Below are 20,534 nucleotides of genomic sequence, written 5' to 3'. Positions count from 1 at the left end.
CGCTTACTGTGTGCAGAGCTCTATGTGTGTGTCTGTCTGTGACAGAGGGACCTCTCCCTGCCTCTGCCCTACCCCCTTCTCCTTCCCCACAGCACTCGTCTATATTTGTACACATTTATTATTCTATATTTACTGTATCTGTACATATTTATTACTCTATATTATTAACGGTGGGTATATAGCTATCATTCTATTTATTCTGACGGTATTGACACCTGTCAACTTTCAATCAATCAATCAATCGTATTTATTGAGCGCTTACTGTGTGCAGAGCACTGGACTAAGTGCTTGGGAAGTCCAAGTTGGCAACATATAGAGACAGTCCCTACCCAACAGCGGGCTCACAGTCTAGAAGGGGGAGACGGAGAACCAAACCAAACATACTAACAAAATAAAATAAATAGAATAGATATGTACAGGTAAAATAAATAAATAAATAAATAAATAAATAGAGTAATAAATATGTACAAACATATATACATATATACAGGTGCTGTGGGGAAGAGAAGGGGGTAAGATGAGGGGATGGAGAGGGGGACGAGGGGGACTATATTTGCACACATCTATATATATCTCGTCTATATTTGTACACATTTACTTGTTTTGTTTTGTTCTCTGTGCCCCCCTTCTAGACCGGGAGCCCGATGTTGCGTAGGGATTGTCTCCGTCTGTTGATGATTTGAACTTCCCAAGCGTTTAGTCCAGTGTCCTGCACACAGTGCTCTGCACATAGTAAGCGCTCAATAAATACGATTGACTGATTGATTAAGCGCTCACTAAATGTGAATGAATGAATGAATGAATGAATGAATGAATGAATGAGGGGGCGAGCCCCGGAAGAGGGTCTCAGGGCGCGGTTTGTTGGGGCTGGGCTTTGGGCCCAAGCGAGGTCCCGCCTTGCTCGTCTTGTTTCGGATCCAAGGGGTGGGCGAGGCTTCCCGAAGCCCCCCAGCCCTGCCCCGCAGCCCCCCAGCCTCTCTGAGGGTCCCGGCCTCCCTCCTCGCCCACCCACCCGGGGGTGGCCAGGCCCGGCCGGGTGGGAAGGCCAAGGTAGCCCTCACAGGCCGCCCTGGGCCTCCAGGGTCTGCAGCCTCGGCTCTCCCCTCCCCCTTGGCCGTAGTCATATTGGACCCCCATCCTCGACCCCTCTCCAGCCTGCCCCTAAAGGATGCAGCCCCCCTTCCCACCACCGACCCCTCTCCAGCCTGCCCCCTGCAAGATGCAGCCCCCTCCCACCGACCCCTCTCCAGCCTTCGTGGGTTCTAATCGAGGCTCTGCCACTTAGCTGTGTGATTTGGGGCAAGACACTTCACTTATGTGGGCCTCAGCTCCCTCATCTGGAAAATGGGGATCGAGACTGTGAGCCCCCCGTGGGACAACCTGATTACTTTGTATCCACCCCGGCGCTTAGAACAGTGCTTGGCACGTAGTAAGTGCTTAACACATGCCATAATAATAATTATTATTATTCCCCTGCAGAATGCAGCCCCCCACTGACCCCTCTCCAGCCTACTACCAGCAGGATGCAGCCCCCTCCCACCGACCCCTCTCCAGCCTTCCCCTGCAAGATGCAGCCGGTCCCCTCCCACCGTCGCCCACCTCCCCAAAGTGCACGAATTCCTGAGAAGAGGGGGTCTCCGGGATTGGGGGCCGGGATCGGTCCGGAGGGTGGTCGCGGTCTTTCCAGTTTTTCCAGCCTCCCCCCCCGGGCCACGGGGGCCTTCGGGGTGACCGGGATACCGGGAGCACCGGAGGTGGGACCGGAAAAACCGGCCTCGAGGGCGGAGCAGGAGCCGGGGGTGCGGGGGGTGAGTCAGGGACGCCGGAGGGATCAGGAGGGGCCGAGCTGGGCGCCCCCTCCCTGAGTGGGGGGCTGCGCTGAACCTCCTTCTCCGGATCCTCGAGGGCAGGGGGCTGGACAGAAGGAGAAGCAGCGTGGCTTAGCAGCAAGAGCAGGACGTGGCTTGTACTTCCCAAGCGCTTAGTCCAGTGCTTGTCGGGGGAGGGTTGGTGCGAGTGACGGGTGACTGTAATCTCACTGTGGGCAGGGAATGTGTCTGTTTATCGTTATAGCGTACTCTCCCAAGCGCTTCGTTCAGTGCTCTGCACACGGTTAACTGCACTTCATCCCTTCCCGGTAGAGAGAAGCCCATTGCATGGACAGACTGGCCTCATGGGTATTTAGGAAAAAGAAGCAAGGACAGTCCTGTAGACCCATTCATTCTACTCAAACCCCGAGAGGGGTGCATGCCTGAGCAGGAAGAGCACGGGCTTTGGAGTCAGTGGTCATGGGTTCAAATCCCGGCTCCGCCAACTAAGCAAGTGGTCCGCCACTTGTCTGCTGGGTGACCTTGGGCAAGACGCTTAACTTCTCTGGGCCTCACTTACCTCATCTGCAAAATGGGGATGAAGACTGTGAGGCCCACGTGGGGCAACCTGATGACCCTGTATCTACCCCGGTGCATAGAATAGTTCTTGGCACGTAGTAGGCGCTTAACAAATATCATTGTTATTATTATTATCATTATTATTGTTATTAGGGGGACCCGGAAACCTACATCTCGTTCTCCAGCAAGCTGCCAGACTGCCCGAGAAATCGAGACAGGGGTCTCTGGATCCCCCCGGGCCTCCCTGACCTCCAGGCCCTCAGCCCTCTCCCCTCTCCTCCCCAGGTTGGGGAGATCGTGCACTGGTCTTCCAGACTGTGAGCCTGTTGTCGGGTAGGGACCGTCTCTCTATGTTGCCAACTTGTACTTCCCAAGCGCTTGGTCCAGTGCTCTGCACACAGTAAGCGCTCAATAAATACGATTGAATGAATGGTGAGCCCCGACGGCCGCTCAGCTGCCTCAGTGCCTTGAGAAGGGTTGGGGACTCCCCCCACCCACCCCCCCACACACAAACACACAAGGCAATCAATCATATTTATTGAGCGCTTACTGTGTGCAGAGCACTGTACTGAGCGCTTGGGAAGTACAAGTTGGCAACATATAGAGACGGTCCCTACTCAACAGTGGGCTCACAGTCTAGAAGACACGGTTCTTAGCCTCAGGGGGACAGGTCAGCGGGGAGGGCAAGAGAAGGCCACTGGGGACTAAAGAAAGGACCGGCTAGGAAGGGGCATCCTAATCCGTTTTCTCCCCTTGACCCGATTCTGGCTGTGTGTGGCTGGGGTATACGTGCCCAGCTCCCTACGGACACCCCTTCTTCTCCCCCCCAAATTCTACCCCTTGCCCCTGGGCACAAGCAGGAGTCGTGGGCATCTTCACTGGCACCCCCAGCAGAGCAGGGGCGGCACAGTAAGCAGCCGAGCTGCCAGGGCTAAGGCTGTCGGGGGTGATTTTTCATGGTATTTATTAATGATGATGATGATGATACTGGTATTTCTCAAGAGCTCACTATGTGCCGGGCATTGCAGTAAACGCTGGGGTGGATACAAGCTAATCACGTTGGACCCAGTCCCTGCCCCACATTCATTAATTCATCCAATCGTATTTATTGAGCGCTTACTGTATGCAGAGCACTGGACTAAGCACTTGGGAAGTACAAGTCGGCAACATGTAGTGATGGTCCCTACCCAACAACGGGCTCACAGTTCTAGAAGGGGGAGACAGACAACAAAAAAAACATGTAGACAGGTGTCAAAGTCGTCAGAACAAATAGAATTAAAGCTAGCTGCACAACGTTAACAAAATAAATAGAATAGTAAATATGTACAAGTAAAATAAATAGAGTAATAAATCTGTACAAATATATATATAAGTGCTGTGGGGAGGGGAAGGAAGTAGGGCCAGGGGGGATGGGGAGGAGGAGAGGAAAAAGGGGGCTCAGTCTTGGGGATCACAGTCTCCATCCCCATTTTGCAGATGAGGTAACTGAGGCCCAGAGAAATGAACTGACTTGCCCAACGTCACACAGCAGACAGGTGGTGGAACTGGGACTCGACTCCCAGGCTTGTGCTCTATCCACTATGCTGTGCCTTACTATCTGTGCCAGCCACTGTTCTAAGCACTGGGGTAAGATACAAGATAATCAGGTTGGACACAGCTTGTGACCCACATGGGGATCACAGTCTCCACCCTTATTTTACAGATGAGGCACCGAGAAGTGAAGTGACTCGCCCGAGGTCTCACAGCAGACAAATGGCGGAGTTGGGATTAGAACCCAAGTCCTCTGACTCCCAGTGCTCTATCCATTAGGCCACGCTGCTTCCTGCGATTGCAAGGGGTCCCTGCTCTGTGGAGGGAGTGAGGGATCTTGGAAGTCTGACCTGGAGGACAGATAAAGCAAGAGAAGCTGTGGTTAGGCCCCCGCATCCCCCAACCCATCAAGTCCAGAGTCCTCTAGACTCAACCTCAACAGGTAATCTCCCATGTCATTCATTCATTCATGCAATCATAGTTATCGAGCAGTTACTGTGTGCAGAGCACTGAACTAAGAGCTTGGGAGAGTATACTATAATGATAAACAGACACATTCCCTGCCTACAGTGAGATTACAGTCACCCATCACTCTCACCAATCCTCCCCCCACAACCACTTCATCCCTTCCAGGTAGAGAGAAGCCCATTGCATGGACAGGCTGGCCTCATTGGTATTTAAGAAAAAAAAGCAAGGACAGTCCTATAGACCCATTCATTCTACCCAAACCCCGAGAGGGGTGCATGCCTGAGCAGAAAGAGCACGGGCTTTGGAGTCAGAGGTCATGGATTCAAATCCCGGCTCCGCCAACTGTCAGCTGTGTGACTTTGGGCAAGTCACTTAACTTCTCTGTGCCTCAGTTCCCTCATCTGTAAAATGGGGATTAAGACTGTGAGCCCCAAGTGGGACAGCCTGATCACCTTGTAACCTCCCCAGCGCTTAGAACAGTGCTTTGCACATAGTAATTGCTTAATAAATGCCATTATTGTTATTATTATTATGACACTACTCCTCCCCTCTTAGGCAATCCCAAAGCCCCCCCCCCCCCCCCCCCCCCCCCCCGCCCCGTGGGACCTAGCAGCTCTTACCAGTCTCTACCCTTGTCTTTCCCAGCACAGCATAGTGGATAGAACATAGGACTGTGAATCAGAAGGGCACAGATTCTAACCCTGGCTCCCCCACTTGTCTGCTGCATGACCTTGAGCAAGTCACTTACCTTCTCTCTGCCACAGTTACCTCATCTGTAAATGGGGATCGAGACTGTGAGCCCACATGGGACAGGGACTGTGTCCAATCTGATCTGCATGTATCCAGCCCAGTGTTAGTGCAGTGCCTGGCACATAGTAAGCACTTAACAAATACCACAATTATTATTACTCTCTCCTTCCTCTGTCTGCCTTCTCTCCCTCTTTCAGTCTATCCCTCCTCTCCAGATCCAGGGCCACCCCAGTGACCTCATCGGCTTAATCCCATCCTCCCCTCCACCTAACAAGCGGCAGCTAATTGTCCTCTGATGAGTTTGTTGTTGTAGTGAGGTTTAGTGCTGGGCCTTGGGCTGGAGACTCCATGTTTGGGCAGGTGCTGGAGGGACAGGAAGGGAGAGGAGGAGGAGACAGGTTTGGAGTGGGGTAAGGGGAAGGAGATGGGGACATGAATTAAGGTGGAGGTGAGGTGGGAGCTAGGGAAGGGGAGGCTGGAAGGAATGAGGGAGCAGCGTTGTCTGAAAGTGGAAGGAGCTGGAAAATACCTTGAAGGACTTTGCCTTGGATCTGTGACCTTTGAGTACTTGATATTCGTCCCACCCTCAACCCCACAGCACTTACGTACATATCTTTAAATTAAACATTACAACAGACTGTAAGATCATTATGGGCAAGGAACGCGTCCACAAATTCTGTTGCATCGCACTCTCCCAAGTGCTTAGTGCAGTGCTCTGCACATAATAAGTGCTCAATAAGTATCATCGATTGAGACAGGGGGGTCGGAACTGAGAGGAGGGAAAGGGCTAGCTGGGGTCAGGAGGGTAAAGGTGCTGGGTTATTAATAATAAACTTTGTTAAGCCCTTACTATGTGCCAGGCACTGTTCTAAGTGCTGGGGTAGATAAAAGATAATTGGATTGGACACATGGGGCTCACAGTCTTAATCCCCATTTTACAGATGAGGGAACTAAGGGACAGAGAAGTTGAGTCCTACAGCAGACAAGTGTAGGTACTGGAATCAGAACCCAGGTCCTTCTCACTCCCAGTCCTGGGTTCTGTCCATTAGGCCACACAGATTCTCAGAGGAGCGGGGATGGTAGAAGACCCTTAAGGAGCAGATTTGGGGCTGGAGAAGTTGGGGATGACCACGGATGAAGCAGAGGAAGCAGGTGGACCCAACCTAGCCACCTTTTGAAAGTCCAAAAACTTCCAACCTCCCCACCCGGCATGGAGGCGTTCCCAACCCCTCCCTCTCCCTCTTTCAGGGAGTCAACACCCTCCTAATCCCATTGTAGACAGGAACCCCTGGAACACCGCCAGTTCTGGCACTGCTGACGGCTGCTGTCTCTCCATTGTCAGCACTCTCTCCTCCCTGAGACAATCTCAACCCCAACCCCAGCTCCAAATCTAACCCCAAATCCCAATATTGCCCTGTTCCCCCAACCCCGGCTCAACCGATCAACCAGCCACGATCCTTGCTCCAGATCCCAATATCGGCCTTAACCCTTAACCTCGGCTCAACCGATCAATTAGACACAATCCTTGCTGATTTTGGCCATATCCTCCACTGTCAGTTCAAACTCTCAACTAACCACATCCCCTGCCCCAAATCCCTATATCAGCCTCAACTCCTAACTCCTGCTCAACCGATCAACTAACCATGACCCCTATCCCAAAACCCAATATCAGCATTGACCCCCTAACCCCAGCTCAACTAATCAACTAACTACAACCCCAGCCCCTGCCCCAAATCCTTAAGAGCCTTAACTCCCAATCCTGGCTCAACCCCAACCCCAACCCTAACCCCTGCCCCAAATCCTAGTTTTGTCCTTAGCCCCTAAACACAATCCTAATCTTCTTCCAAACTCAATAGCAACAACCAACCAAGAGTGCCACCCTTAAAAATGACACCAACCCCTACTTCATCCCTTTTCCTTTGCAAACCTGACCCAAATTCTAGCCTCATCGGTAACCAATAACAAAACATTGAACTGAAACCGACCATAATTCTATCCTTAACCTCAAATCTAACGCTTTCTTCTTTCCCCAACATTATTATTGTTAGCCCCAACCCTGCAACTAGCCCCAATCCTAAACCCTAAAATTGAACTTGACCTTAGCCTTGACCTACAACCTAATCCCAACTCCACACCAACCCTAACACTCCTGCTGTCACTGAGTCTAACCCAGTCCCTCCCCATTATCATAACCATAATCCCAACCTCACACCAACCCTAACACTCCTGCTGTCACTGAGTCTATCCCAGTCCCTCCCCATTATCATAACCAGCTCATAATTATCACCTTGAAAGTATTGCTAACTCTAACTAAAACTTAACCATAACTAAAATTCTAAGCATATCCTTAATCTCAACCCCAAACCCCCTCCTAACCTGAACCTGTGTGCACATTTATACTCTCCTAAAAGCCAATTCAGCACTGCTTATTCTCTCAAACCCTCCCCACTGTAGCAGTGATGTTCCCATCTTTGTACTCTAATTATTTTCTTAATGGTATTTGTAAAGTGCTTACTATGTGTCAAACACTGTTCTAAGTGCTGGGTAGGTACAGGCTAATTAGGTTGGACAAAGTCCCTGTCCTGCAGTGAGCTCACAGTCTAAGTAGAAAGGAGAACAGAAGAAATGAGGAACAGGGCAGTAAAGTGACTTACCCAAGGACACAAACCAAGCATTTGACAGAGGTGAGATTAAAACCCAGGTTCTCTGACTATCGGGCCTATGCTCTTTCCATTAGGCCATACTGCTTCTCTATTTCCTCTTATCGGTAATTTATTTCAGGGTCTGTCATCCCTGGTTATAGTGCAAACTCTTTGAGGAAAAAGGTGACCTCTTCTTCTACTCCCATCCTAACTCACACACTCTGCTCCTCCTAAAATAACCGTCTTTCCGTGCCTCGTTTGGAACGTGCAGTATGGCGGAGTGGATAGAGCACGGGCTTCGGAGTCAGAAGGCTGTGGGTTCTATTCCCAGTTCTGCCACTCGTCTGCTGTGTGACCTTGGGCAAGTCACTTCACTTCTCTGGTCCTCAGTTACCTCATCTGTAAAATGGGGATTGAGACTGTGAGCCCCATGTGGGATAGGGGCTGTGTCCAACCCAATTTGCTTGTATCTACCCCAGCACTTAGGATAGCACCTGGCACATAGTAAGCACTTAACAAACACTACCATTATTATTATTATTCCCCCGCCTCTAACCCCTAGCTCGCACCCTTCTTCCTGCCTGATACTGCTCCCTGAGAGCAGGGAGCATGTCTACCGATTCTGTTACATTGTACTCTCCCAAGTGCTTGGTATAGTGACCTGCACACAGTAAGCGCTCAATAAATACAATTGATTGATGGATCGATATTCCCTTTGGTTTCAAATCTGCCCATCACAGCTCCTACCATCTTCAAAACCCTTCTGCAATCCCATCTCCTTCATTTTTCTTCTCCCCAGGTTTCATCAACTATTGCCTCAGCACTTTTGCACTCACAGCCACCCAGAGCATTTTGTACATACCGATTTCCATATTGTGCTATTTCAGCATGTCTCCCTATTTGAAAATGATTGTGTGCCTATCTTCACGAGTTGATTGTAAAATCCTTGAGGGCAGAGATGATAAGGCTGATATGCTCCCACCCCCTTAGAACAGTGCTGTACACAGAGCAGGGCTCAATAAATACTCGATTTATTGATTAACTAAATTTGTCTGGCACTGTTTGCTCTTCACAGAGCCATGAGGGTGACCCTCTCATTGCTGAGGCTCTTCTAGGTGATCACAAACGGATCGTTTGTTGGTTTGATTCACAGATCTTTGCAGTTGTGACTTCTGGTGACTTCATCTTTCCTTAAGTATCCTTCGCCAACCCTCTCCCCACTCTTTATTCTTAAATTGCAAACCCCTTAGGACTATAATTCATCCATGTATTTTTTTCCCAGCACTCAGTACAGTGCTTTAGACATAGTAAGCACTTAATAAATACTACTATTATGACTCAGAAATAACTTAGGGTCATCCTCTTCCCCTATTTTAAATGTAAATGCCATTTGGGCTTCCAGTTTTCAGTGACTTCTCTGTCCCTCGGTCTGTCAAAGCAATTGGCAATCTCTCTCTGCAGCACTCCCCTCCCAGAAGGACCTGGGTTCTAATCCTAGCTCTGCCACTTGTCTGCTGTGTGACCTTAGGCAAGTCAGTTATCTTCTCTCTGCCTCAGTGACCACATCTGTATAATCAGGATTTAGACTGTGAGTCCCACGTGGGACATGGACTGTGTCCAACCCGGTTTGCTTGCATCTGCCCCAGCGCTTAGTGCAGTGCCTGGCATGTGGTAAGTGCTTAACAAATACCATTTAAAAAAAAAAGACAGCCACCTCAGGGCATAAAGTCAGAGTGGGCAGAGCGGAGTAGGGGTGGCCTCACTGCTCTAGGTGGATTTCTCATTCAGGATGGCACTGCCATCTTGAGATCCCCTCACTGGAAGGTGCAAGCTGTAATTTGGGGATGTTGATCACTGGTCAGTCAGTCGATCAGTAGTATTTATTGAGCACTTACTGTGTGCAGAGCACTGTACTAAGCACTTGGGAAGTACAAGTTGGCAACATATAGAGATGGTCCCTACCCAACAGTGGGCTCACAGTCGAAGGGGGAAGACAGAGAACAAAACGAAACATATTAACAAAATAAAATAAATAGAATAAATATGTACAAATAAAATAAATAAATAGAGTAATAAATACGTACAAACATATAGACATATATACAGGTGCTGTGGGGAGGGGAATGAGTTAAGGCGGTGGGGACGGGGAGGGGGAGGAGGGGGAGAGGAAGGAGGGGGCTCAGTCTGGGAAGGCCTCCTGGAGGAGGTGAGCTCTCAGTAGAAGCCAGCCCTGCCGACCAAGTCCTGAAACAGTGGAGAGAACAGGGCAGCAGAGTCCTGCTCAGTGGGAGATGTCTAGTTTCTGAGATCTTTCCTCATTTCCATTTCCTCTCCCTATTGGCTTTCCACCACCCATTGCTGGGAAACAGCATGGCCTATTGTATAGAGTGCGAAGGACCTGGGTTCTAATCCTGACTCTGCCTCTTGTCTGCTGGGTGACCCTGGGCTAGTCACTTCACTTCTCTGAGCCTCATTTACCTCATCTGTAAAATGGGGATTAAGACTGTTAGCCCCATGTGGGACAGGGACTGTTTCCAACCTGCATTCATTCATTCATTCATTCATTCATTCATTCATTCATTCAATCGCATTTATTGTGTGCTTACTGTGTGCAGAGCACTGTACTAAGCGCTTGGGAAGTACAAGTTGGCAACATATAGAGACGGTCCCTACCCAACAGTGGGCTCACAGTCTAGAAGGACTGTGATATAATTTGATTTAATAATTTGATTTAACTTGATTGGATGGTGCTAAGCACTGCTTAGCACGGTGCTGGTCACCTAGTAAGTACTTAAGAATAAATACTGTGTTTATTATCTATCAGGCAGAGCCCTGAGCCAAGGCAGGATCCACCTCAGGGAAGTGGAAGAGTTGAGAGCAGATTGGCTTGGAAGATCTAATCAGATATAACCTGATTAGCTTATATCTACCCCAGCACTTACAACAGTGTTTGATATAAAGTAAGTGCTTAACAAATACCATTACTATTATTATTATTGTTACTACTAATAATAATAACAATAATTTTTAAAAAAACTTGCTGTGGTCAACCAATCATGCTTGAGCATTTCCATAAAGACAGGAACATGAGAAAAAGCACAGGTACCCTTTCCACACTTTTTATGTCCCTTTTTTAAAAAAATGGCATTTGTTTAGTGCTTACTATATGACAGGCGCTGGGGTAGATAAAAGACAATCAGGATGGACACAGTCCCTGTCCCACATAGGGCTCACAAACTTAATCCCCTCTATGCAGACGAGGTAACTGAGGCACAGAGAAATGAAGTGACTTGCCCAAGGTCACCCAGCAGACAAGTGGCAAAGTCAGGATTAGAACTCAGGTCCTTCTGACTCCCAGGGATTTGCTCGATTCACTAGGCCATACTGCTTTTCTTCTCCTCTTCTCTCCTCTTCCATCCCAGACTTTCCCAAGTCTAATGGAGAACAAGTTCCTGTTGTCCCTTTCCCCCTCTCCGGGGTCAATGGGAATTTCCCTTACCCTTAGGTGGAGTTCCAGCTCTTCCATGCTCAGACTTAAGATCTTCCAAGCCAATCTGCTCTCAACTCTTCCACTTCCCTGAGGTGGATCCTGCCTTGGCTCAGGGCTCTGCCTAATAGATAATAAACACAGTATTTATTCTTAAGTGCTTACTAGGTGACAAGCACTGTGCTAAGCAGTGCTTAACACCATCCAATCAAATCAGACACGCTCCCTGTCCTAAATAAGGCTCACTGCCTAAGCGGGAGGGAGAACAGGCATTTAATCACCATTTCATAGGAGAGGAAGCTGAAGCCCAGAGAAGTTAAGTGATTTGCCCAAGGTCACACAGCAGGCAGTGGCAGACCCAAAACTAGAACCCACATCTTCTGATTCCCAGTCTTGCGCTCTTTCCACTAGGGCACACAGCTTCTCTTCACCACCCTAAAGGACACCCTACTGTCAGTTTTGTGTTTTTTTAGTGATATGTGTTAAGCTCCTAATAGGAGCCAGGCATTCTGAGTGCTGGGGTAGATTTAAGATAATCAGGTTGGACACAGTTCATGTCCCATAAGGATTCCCAGTCTTAATCCTCATTTTACAGATGAGGTAACTGAGGCACAGACAAGTGAAATGGCTTACCCAAGGTAACACAGCAGACAAGTGGCAGAGCTGGGGTTAGAACTTAAGACTGTGAGCCCCCATGTGATTAACTTGTACCTACCTCATCACTTAGAACAGTGTTAGGCACATAGTAACTACTTAGCAAGTACCAAAATTATTATTTTTATTCTAACCCTGGCTCTGCCACTTGCCTGCTATGTGACCTTGGGTACATCAGTAAGCTCTCAATAAATACAACTGAATGAATGAATCAATGAAGTCACTTAATTTCTCTGGGCCTCAGTTTCTCATCTGGAAAATGGGAATGAACACTCCTACTTAGACTGTGAGCTCTGTGTGAGACAGGGACAGTGTTCTATCCGGTTATTTGTATTTACCCCAGTGCTTAGTTCAATGCTTGCCACATTGTAAGCGCTTTAACAAAAACTATAATTATTTTTATCATTATTCGGGACACGAGCCCCTCAACCCCTGCTTGACCTTTCCCTGGACCCCAACACTCATCTAAGGCTTGACCCCAAATAAAACCCCAAAGACAAACTCCTGACTTCAGCCAGGTCCCTGCAGGGCATCCTCAATGACTTTCCTCTCCTTCAAAGACTCGGTGAAGTTACATCTCCTCCAAGAGGCCCTCCCTAAGCCCTCCTTTCCTCTTCTCCCACTCCCTTCTGCATCGCCCTGACTTGCTCCCTTTATTCATCCCCAGTTCCCATCCCCACAGCACTTATGTACGTATCTGTAATTGATTTATTTAAACTAATGTCTGTCTTCCCCTCTAGACTGCAAGCTCACTGTGGGTAGGGAATGTGTCTATTGTTATAGTGTGCTCTCCCAAACGCTTAATGCAGTGCTCTGCACACAGTAAGCGCTCAGTAAATATGCTTTGACTAACTGATTGACCCCCTGCCCGGCCCTGCTCCCCCAGAGCCTCACACCCTTCTCACTCTTTCAGCACTCGAACAGAGGGACACACAAACACCCCTTCTGTGTCCAGACAAACTGTTTATTTTGGGAAGGACTTCGGGATAAAACAGGAGCAGCTCCCCCCGGACCAGCTCGGGGGTTGGAGGGAGGGTGTAGGCGGGGTAGGGGGAAGGGTCATTTCTCAGTTCTTCCTTATGGTCTCCCGGATCCAGTCCAAGTACTTGCAGACGTTGGTGTAGACCCCCGGGATCCTGAGCTGACCACAGGGGCCAACTGACCCCCAGGATACCAGCCCCCTCAACACCCCATCGCAGACCAAGGGTCCCCCCGAGTCTCCCTGGAGAGGGGGAGAGAGAAATTCGCTTATTGTGGGCAGGAAATGTGTCGCTATATTGTTGTACTGTGCTCTGCACACAATAAGTGCTCAGTAAATTCATTCATTCATTCATTCAACCGTATTTATTGTGCACGTACTGTGTGCAGAACACTGTACTAAGCGCTGGGGAAGTACAAGTCGGCAACATATAGAGAAGGTCCCTACCCAACAATGGGCTCCCAGTCTAGAAGCGGGAGACAGACAACAAAACAAAACATGTGCACAGGTGTCAAGTCGTCAGAATAAAAACAATTAAAGCAAAATGCACATCATTAACAAAATAAATAGAATAGTAAATATGTACAAATAAATAGAGTAATAAATCTGTATAAACATATATACGATTGACTGACAAAATTCCTCAGATTCTCCCTCTCTGTGCCCCCCCACCCCACCCACCCACCCATCCACCCATCCAGGGCCTGGGTAGACCCAGGATCTCTGAGAAGAGGAGATGCTCCTCATCACCACCACCAGGATCCTTCCCACTCACCCCAGGGGCAGCCCAGAAGAACCCACTGTCTCACCTGGCAGGCATCCTGGCCCTCCTGTCCTCCAGCACACACCATGTTTTCCGTGATTCGTCCCGGGAATGCTGCGTGGCATTCGCTATCTGGCGTGATTTGGACGTTGATGCATTGCAGCAGGTCCGGATAGGAAACTGGGGGACAGTCATGTGACAGATAATAATAATAGTACTTGTTGAACCCTTATCGTGTGCCAAGCACTGTTCTAAGCACTGGGGTAGACAGAAGTTAAAGTCACACAGCAGATGGGGCAGAGCTGGGTTTAGCAATGCGTAGGAAGCAGCATGGAGTAGTGGATAGAACCCGGGCCTGGGATTCATAAGGTTGTGGGTTCTAATTCTAACTCTGCCACTTGTCTGCTGTGTGACCTTGGGCAAGTCACTTAACTTCTCTGGTCCTCAGTTACCTGTAAAATGGGGATTGAGACTGTGAGCCCCACATGGGACAGGGACTGTGTCCAACCCAATTTTCCTGTAACCGCCCCAGCTCTTAGTACAGTGCCAGGCACATAGTAAGCATTTAACAAATACCACAAGTATTATTCTGGACTGTGAGCCCACTGTTGGGTAGGGACCGTCTCTATATGTTGCCAACTTGTACTTCCCAAGTGCTTAGTACAGTGCTCTGTACACAGTAAGTGCTCAATAAATATGATTGAATGAATGAATGAATGAATGAATTAGAACCCAGATCCACGCTGCTTGGCCTAGTGAAAAGAGCCCAGGCCTGGGAGTTAGAGGACCTGGGTTGTAATTCCGTCTCTGCCAAATGCTTGCTGTGTGACCATAGGCGAGTCACAACTTCTCTGTGCCTCAGTATTCCTGCTCTCCCTCCTATTTAGAGCCCTATGTGAGACAGGGACTGTGTCCAACCTAATTAACTTGTAACCTACTTCAGAGCTTTGAACAGCGTTTGACACAAGATCATACAACAGACAAGTGGCAGGGTGGGGATAAGAGCTCAGGTCCTTGTGACTCCCGGTCCTGAGCTCAATCCACTTGGCCACGCTGCTTCTCTGCATCATAAGGCTCCCTCCCCTCCAGACCCCCAAACCCCTGCGACCCTGGACCCGGAGGTCATGATCCCAGATGTGTCCCCATCCTCCTACCACTGGCTTGATCCACCCCATTCCCCCTGCTCCCCCCGGGACCCCATCCCTGTCCCCCGTAAATACCGCCGGGCCTGTTGGTGGTGCCCCAGCCCGAGACGTTACAGTGGGTGCCGGGCTCTGGGCAGGAGGTGGGCAGCGCCAGGGGCCGTACGCTATTGGTGATTCGAGCCCTGGTGGCCAGCCTCAGCAGCTTGATGTCGTTGTCGTGGCTGCCGGGGGCCTGCACGTAGGCAGGGTGGGTGATGGAGCGGTCAGTCAAACGGATCTGCTCCGTCCAGTCCAGGGTCCGTAGGTTGTGTTCCCCAAGACGTACCCAGTACCTCCTGGGGGGACCAAAGGAAGGGGAGGGAGGGTCAGGAACTCCCTCCCTCCTCAAATCCCACAGACAATAATAATGATGGTATTTGTTAAGCGCTTACTATGTGCACAGCACTGTTCTAAGTGCTTGGGGGATACAAAGTAATCAGGTTGTCCCACGTGGGGCTCACAGTCTTAACCCCATTTTACAGATGAGGGAACAGAGGCCCAGAGAAGTTAAGTGGCTTGCCCAAGGTCACACAGCTGACAAGTGGCAGAGCAGGGATTCGAACCCATGACCTCTGACTCCCAAGCCCGTGCTCTTTCCACTGAGCCACGCTGCTCTCCCATCGACTCCAAAGCCTTATCGAAGGCACATCTCCTCCAAGAGGCCTTCCCTGACTTAGCCCTCCTCTTCTCCCACTCCCTTCTGCGTCACCCTGACTTGAACCCTTTATTCATTCCCCCTCCCAGCCCTGGAACACTTATGTCCATATCTGTAATTTATTTATTTCTATTAATGTCCGTTTCCCCCCTAGACTGTAAGCTCGCTGTGGGCAGGTGGTGCGTCTGTTTATTGTTATGTTATAATAATAATGATAGCATTTGTTAAGTGCTTACTATGTTCTGAGCACTGTTCTTAGCGCTGTGGTAGATACTAGGTAATCAGGTCATCCCAGGTGGGGCTTACACTTTAAATCCCCATTTTACAGATAACTGAGGCCCAGAGAAGTTAAGTGACTTGCCCAAAGTCACACAGTTGTTGGTGATCCGAGCCCTGGTGGCTAGCCTGGTGGGAGCCGGGATTAGAACCCACGACCTCTGACTCCCAAGCCCAGCCACTCTTCCAAGCGCTTAGCACCGTGCTCTGCACACAGTAAGCACTCATTAAGTATGATTGAATGAATGAATCAGTCAGAGACGGTTGCTTCCAGGGCAACTCAGACCCTTCCACCTGCCCCCCCCTTTCCCTCCCCAGATCATTTTCCCTCTTCCCTGAATCCCCCCAAATTCCCCCCTTCTACCTTCCACTCCCTCCCAGTCCCCATCCCATCCTGCCCTCTCACCAGACCTAACCCCCAGGTCTCAGCACGGCCTAGCGGATAGAGCCGGGGCTTGGCAGTCAGAAGGACTTGGGTTCTAATCCTGCTGCCCCTTGTCTGCTGTGTGACCTTGGGAAAGTTGCTTCTCCTCTCTGGGCCACAGTTCCCTCATCTGGAAAATGGGGATTAAGACTATGAGCCCCAAGTGGGACAGGGACTGTGTCTATCGTGATTACCTTGTATCTACCTCAATGCTTAGAACGGTGCTTGATACATAGTAAGCACCTAACAAATATTATTGTTATCGTTATTATTATCTCTGGCTGGTCTCTCCAGACCTTCAGGGAGGGGAGGGGTCTCCCAGACTCTATTGGTGGGGAGAGGACCTCATTTCGAGGGTGGGGTCTAGGGAAGCATTATTTCCAGACCTGAGGGTATCTCTTCACTCCATCAGTGTCCAGTCTGTCTGAGACCTAGAAACACCAACTGATCGCCCCCCATACCTTCATACCGTAACTGAGAGAAGGGGAAGGAGTCTAGCCCAGACTGACAGGTGGGGGTGGAGCACTAGACTCTCTAGACTCTGAGCTTGTCATGGGCAGGGAGCGTGTTTGCTTATTATGTTGAATTGTATTTTCCCAAGTGCTTAATACAGTGCTGTGCACACAGTAGTAATAAGGATAATAATAATAACAATAATAGTGGCATTTATTAAGCATTTACTATAACAATAATAATAATAATGGTATTTGTTAAGTGCTTACTATGTGCAAAGCATTGTTCTAAGCGCTGGGGGGATACAAGGTGATCAGGTTGCCCCACGTGGGGCTCACAGTCTTCATCCCCATTTTACAGGTGAGGTAACTGAGGCCCAGAGACGTGAAGTGACTTGGCCAAAGTCACACAGCTGACAAATTGGGGAGCCGGGATTAGAACCCATGACCTCTGATTCCCAAGCCCGTGCTCTTTCCACTGAGCCATGCTGCTTCTCCAATGTTCCAGTCACCCTACTAAGCACTGGTCCAGATACAAGGTAATCAGGTGGGACACAGTCCAGGTCCCACATGGGGCTCGCCATCTTAATCCCCATTTTACAGATGAGGTAACTGGGGCACAGAGTAATGAAATGACTTGCCCAAGGCCACGTAGCAGACAAGTGGTGGAGGTGGGATCAGAACCCAGGTCCTTCTGACTTCCAGACCTACGATCTATTCACTAGGCCTCGCTGCTTCTCTTAATGCTCAATAAGTACCACTGATTGATAGGGAGGAGCAGGTCAGGGGGCATCAGTAACATTGACCACTAAGCTCAGAATGGTGGGAAGAGGTGTCACTGGAGGTGGGTCCTGAGCACCCTCCCTCAGAATAGCAGCAGGTGGGGAAGCTGGGGAGACTGGGGTCCACGACAAGGGGGAAGGTCAGGGGTCAGAGATTAGGGGGCATGTCCATCAGGGAGTATCCAGAGCCCTTTGGGGGCAGTGTCCAGCCTCAGGAATGACCTCCCAGCCAGACAGGAGGAAAGGCCAGAGCAGATGAGTAGCCAGCAGGACTGGGTTTTTATAGCAGCCCAGCCCCTTGCCCTCTGTCGGGCCCTAGGCTGGTCCCAACTCTTTATGCCTTAGTTTCCTCAAGGGAGATGGGCAGGAACCCCCACTCCTCATAGAGAAAGGTTTGGAACATTCCAGCCCTTCTTTCTAGCTCTCCTAGAACCAAGTGATGGGACGTCCTTCCTGAAATCTGACCTCCATCCCTTCTGCTGCTTCTCACCACCCTTCTCTCTGGCTAGGTTCTCCTTGCCTCAGCATAATTCTATAATCCCCCTTCAGAGCCCCTGGCCCAGGGATCTGTACCCTCCTCCACCAGGACCACCCCTTTCCAGAAGACCCCCAGACGATGGTCCCTGCGTCAGGCCTGGCCACCCAGAGTCCTACCCGCGGGTGCAGTGAGCAGCGGTCAGGACCCAGCGCGGATGGATCAGGACTCCCCCGCAGCGCAGATTCAGCCCCTCGAATAGGGCAACTTGCCATGGCTGAGAGTTGCGGGGACAATCGGTCCCATTACGAATTTTGGTTTCAATCTGGGCCTGCACTGGGAGGGGAAGGAGGAGAGAGACTGAGTTCAGGGGGCTGAAGGGCGATCAGAGAGGGAGAGCCCAGAGTGGGGGTCCGGAGGGAGGTTTATTTTTTTAATGGTATTAAGCGCTTACTATGTGGAAGGCACCGTACTAAGCGCTGGGGGGGGATCCAGCTAATCGGGTTGGACACAGTCCATATCCCCACATGGGGCTCACAGTCTTCATCACCGTTTTACAGATAAGAGAACTGGGAGATTCAGGGGTGCGGGGAGCTGGGGGCGGGGAGTGTTGAGGTTTGTGGGTTTCGGTCACCGAAAAGAGGTGTGGGGGGAACCCGCGAGCCCAAGCCCCACATGCTGCCCCCTCTCCCCCCGCCCACCTCTGGCCGACGCTCACCTGCCAGGCCGAAGAGGAGGAGGAGGGTTGAAGTAGTCATACTAGCTGCGGGAGTCCAGACCCTGATTTTCAGGGAGAAGACGGTTTCGAAGCTCAAAGGAGCCCACCTCCCCCTCTCCCTCCTTCTCAGCTCCCCCCGACGCCCCTCCCCACTGTACCTTACATTAGTCCCTTCCCTCCTCCACCGACTTCCATCCCGTCTCTTCCACCTCTCCCCTTGTCACCTTGCAGTAATAATGTAATAATAATAATAATAATAATAATAATGGTATTTGTGAAGCGCTTACTATGTGCCAAGCACTGTACTAAGCACTGGGGCGGATACAAGCAAATCGGGTTGGACTCCTTCCCTGTCCCATACTGGGCTCACAGTCTCAATCCCTGTTTTACAGACGAGGTCACTGAGGCCCAGAGAAGTGAAGTGACTTCCCAAGGTCACACAGCAGACAAGTGGCAGAGCCGGGATTAGAACCCATGACCCTCTGATTCCCAGGCCCGGGCTCTAACCACTAAGCAATTCTGCTTCTCTTCCCTCCTCTTTTATCCTCCCTCTCCCTCCTCCCCGGGTTCCCCGACTCCCGTCCTTCACCCGGCGTTAACTTCTCATTAACCTCTTTCTTCCCCTTTCCTCCCTCGGCCCTCCCCTCTTCCTTCTTCTTCCTTCTTCTTCTTCCTAATCCCTGCTATGCTACCTGTCTGCTGTGTGACCTTCGACAAGTCACTTCGTTCATTCATTCATTCATTCAACCGTATTTCTTGAGCGCTTACTGTGCGCAGAGCACTGTACTAAGCGCTTCACTTCTCTGGGCCTCAGTAACCTCAACTGGAAAATGGGGATCGAGACTGTGAGCCCCAAGTGGGACAGGGTCCGCGTCCAACTCAATTGGTGTGTATCCACCCCAGCGCTTAGTACAGTGTCTGGAACATAGTAAGCGCTTAACAAATATCAGAATTACCATTATTGTTATTCTTTCTCCTCCTACTCCCTCCTCTGCGGTTTCCCGCCCTGATTTCTCCGTTCCCTTCCCCTTCCTCCCTCCCCATCCTTCGCCGATTCCCGCCCCCTCCCCACCCACGTGTCCTCCCCACCCCCATCCCACGTCCCCTGGGGTGGGGACCCTGGGGGTCCCTCTCTCTGACCCCAGTTCCCCCTTCCCGGCCCCCCTTTTAGAGCACAGGGCCGCTCCCGGGGTCACCTCCTGCCCCGGGGTCTCCCGGCCCTGGAGAAGGACAGGTCACCCCAATCCGACGCCCACCGCCCCCGGGCCTTGCTTGAAGCCCCTGGTCTCACCGAGAAGGGACGCGAGAGGAGGGGGACACCGATCAGCGCTTAGAACAGTGCTCAGTGCTTAGAACAGTGCATGGCACATAGCAAGCGCTTAACAAATAACATTATCATTATTATTATTATTATCCCGGCTGCGGCGACACCGGTAGGGATCCGCTTTCCGGATGGGGGCCTACTTTCTGTCCGGCTGTCGCTCCCACTGTCCGGCTATCCCTTCCACCGTCCAGGGAGGTCTGTCCGGCTGTCCTTCCCACTATCCGTTTATCCCTTCCACCTTCCAGGAGGGGATCTGTCCGGTTGTCCTTCCCACCGTCCGGTTATCCGTTCCAGCGTCCAGGGACCAGCCCGGCGGCCCGTCCCCTGGTCCTGGTGTCTTCGATCCCCGCTTTCTCCTCGGCCCTCCCCTTTTAACCTCCAGCTGCCCCGAGCGGCGGGTTTCGGGGTGAGGAGAGAGGGAGGGAGGATGGGAGGGTGGGGTGTCCAAGGTGGGGAGGGGGAGGTCCTGATAATCCCGCAGCTCCCGGCCTCTCGTCCCTCCCGCCCCGCCCCGCCCCTTCCCTAATGACTCTTAATTAGGCTGCGGGGCCTGGCGTCCGAGGGTAGGAGGGACACAAGGAGGG

General features: G+C 50.7%; 1 protein-coding gene across 1 annotated transcript; it reads right to left on the bottom strand.

The window, feature by feature from the left end:
• Positions 1–12,943: 12,943 nt before the first annotated feature.
• Positions 12,944–20,265, bottom strand: LOC119945994 (kallikrein-12-like). Its single transcript, XM_038767339.1, has 6 exons — positions 20,091–20,265; positions 18,627–18,688; positions 18,088–18,244; positions 14,881–15,140; positions 13,707–13,840; positions 12,944–13,140 (listed from the first exon to the last, which is right to left on the bottom strand). The coding sequence occupies exons 2-6, from the start codon at positions 18,664–18,666 to the stop codon at positions 12,985–12,987; spliced, it is 747 nt and encodes a 248-aa protein (XP_038623267.1). The 5' UTR covers positions 18,667–18,688; positions 20,091–20,265; the 3' UTR covers positions 12,944–12,984.
• Positions 20,266–20,534: the final 269 nt, after the last annotated feature.

The sequence above is a fragment of the Tachyglossus aculeatus genome, chromosome 26 (genome assembly GCF_015852505.1).
Source record: "Tachyglossus aculeatus isolate mTacAcu1 chromosome 26, mTacAcu1.pri, whole genome shotgun sequence".
Taxonomy (NCBI): domain Eukaryota; kingdom Metazoa; phylum Chordata; class Mammalia; order Monotremata; family Tachyglossidae; genus Tachyglossus; species Tachyglossus aculeatus.
The sequence above is the reverse complement of the archived record's forward strand: the minus strand, read 5'-3'. Positions and strand labels throughout refer to the sequence as shown.

Excerpts from the sequence above, each read along its gene's own strand:
- LOC119945994 (XM_038767339.1), bottom strand. The coding sequence starts at position 18,666 with ATGACTACTTCAACCCTCCTCCTCCTCTTCGGCCTGGCAG. Across the intron at positions 18,245-18,626 it reads CCTCCTCTTCGGCCTGGCAG|TGCAGGCCCAGATTGAAACC; the intron begins GTGAGCGTCGGC and ends TTCCCCTCCCAG. Across the intron at positions 13,141-13,706 it reads AGGGCCAGGATGCCTGCCAG|GGAGACTCGGGGGGACCCTT; the intron begins GTGAGACAGTGG and ends CCCCCTCTCCAG.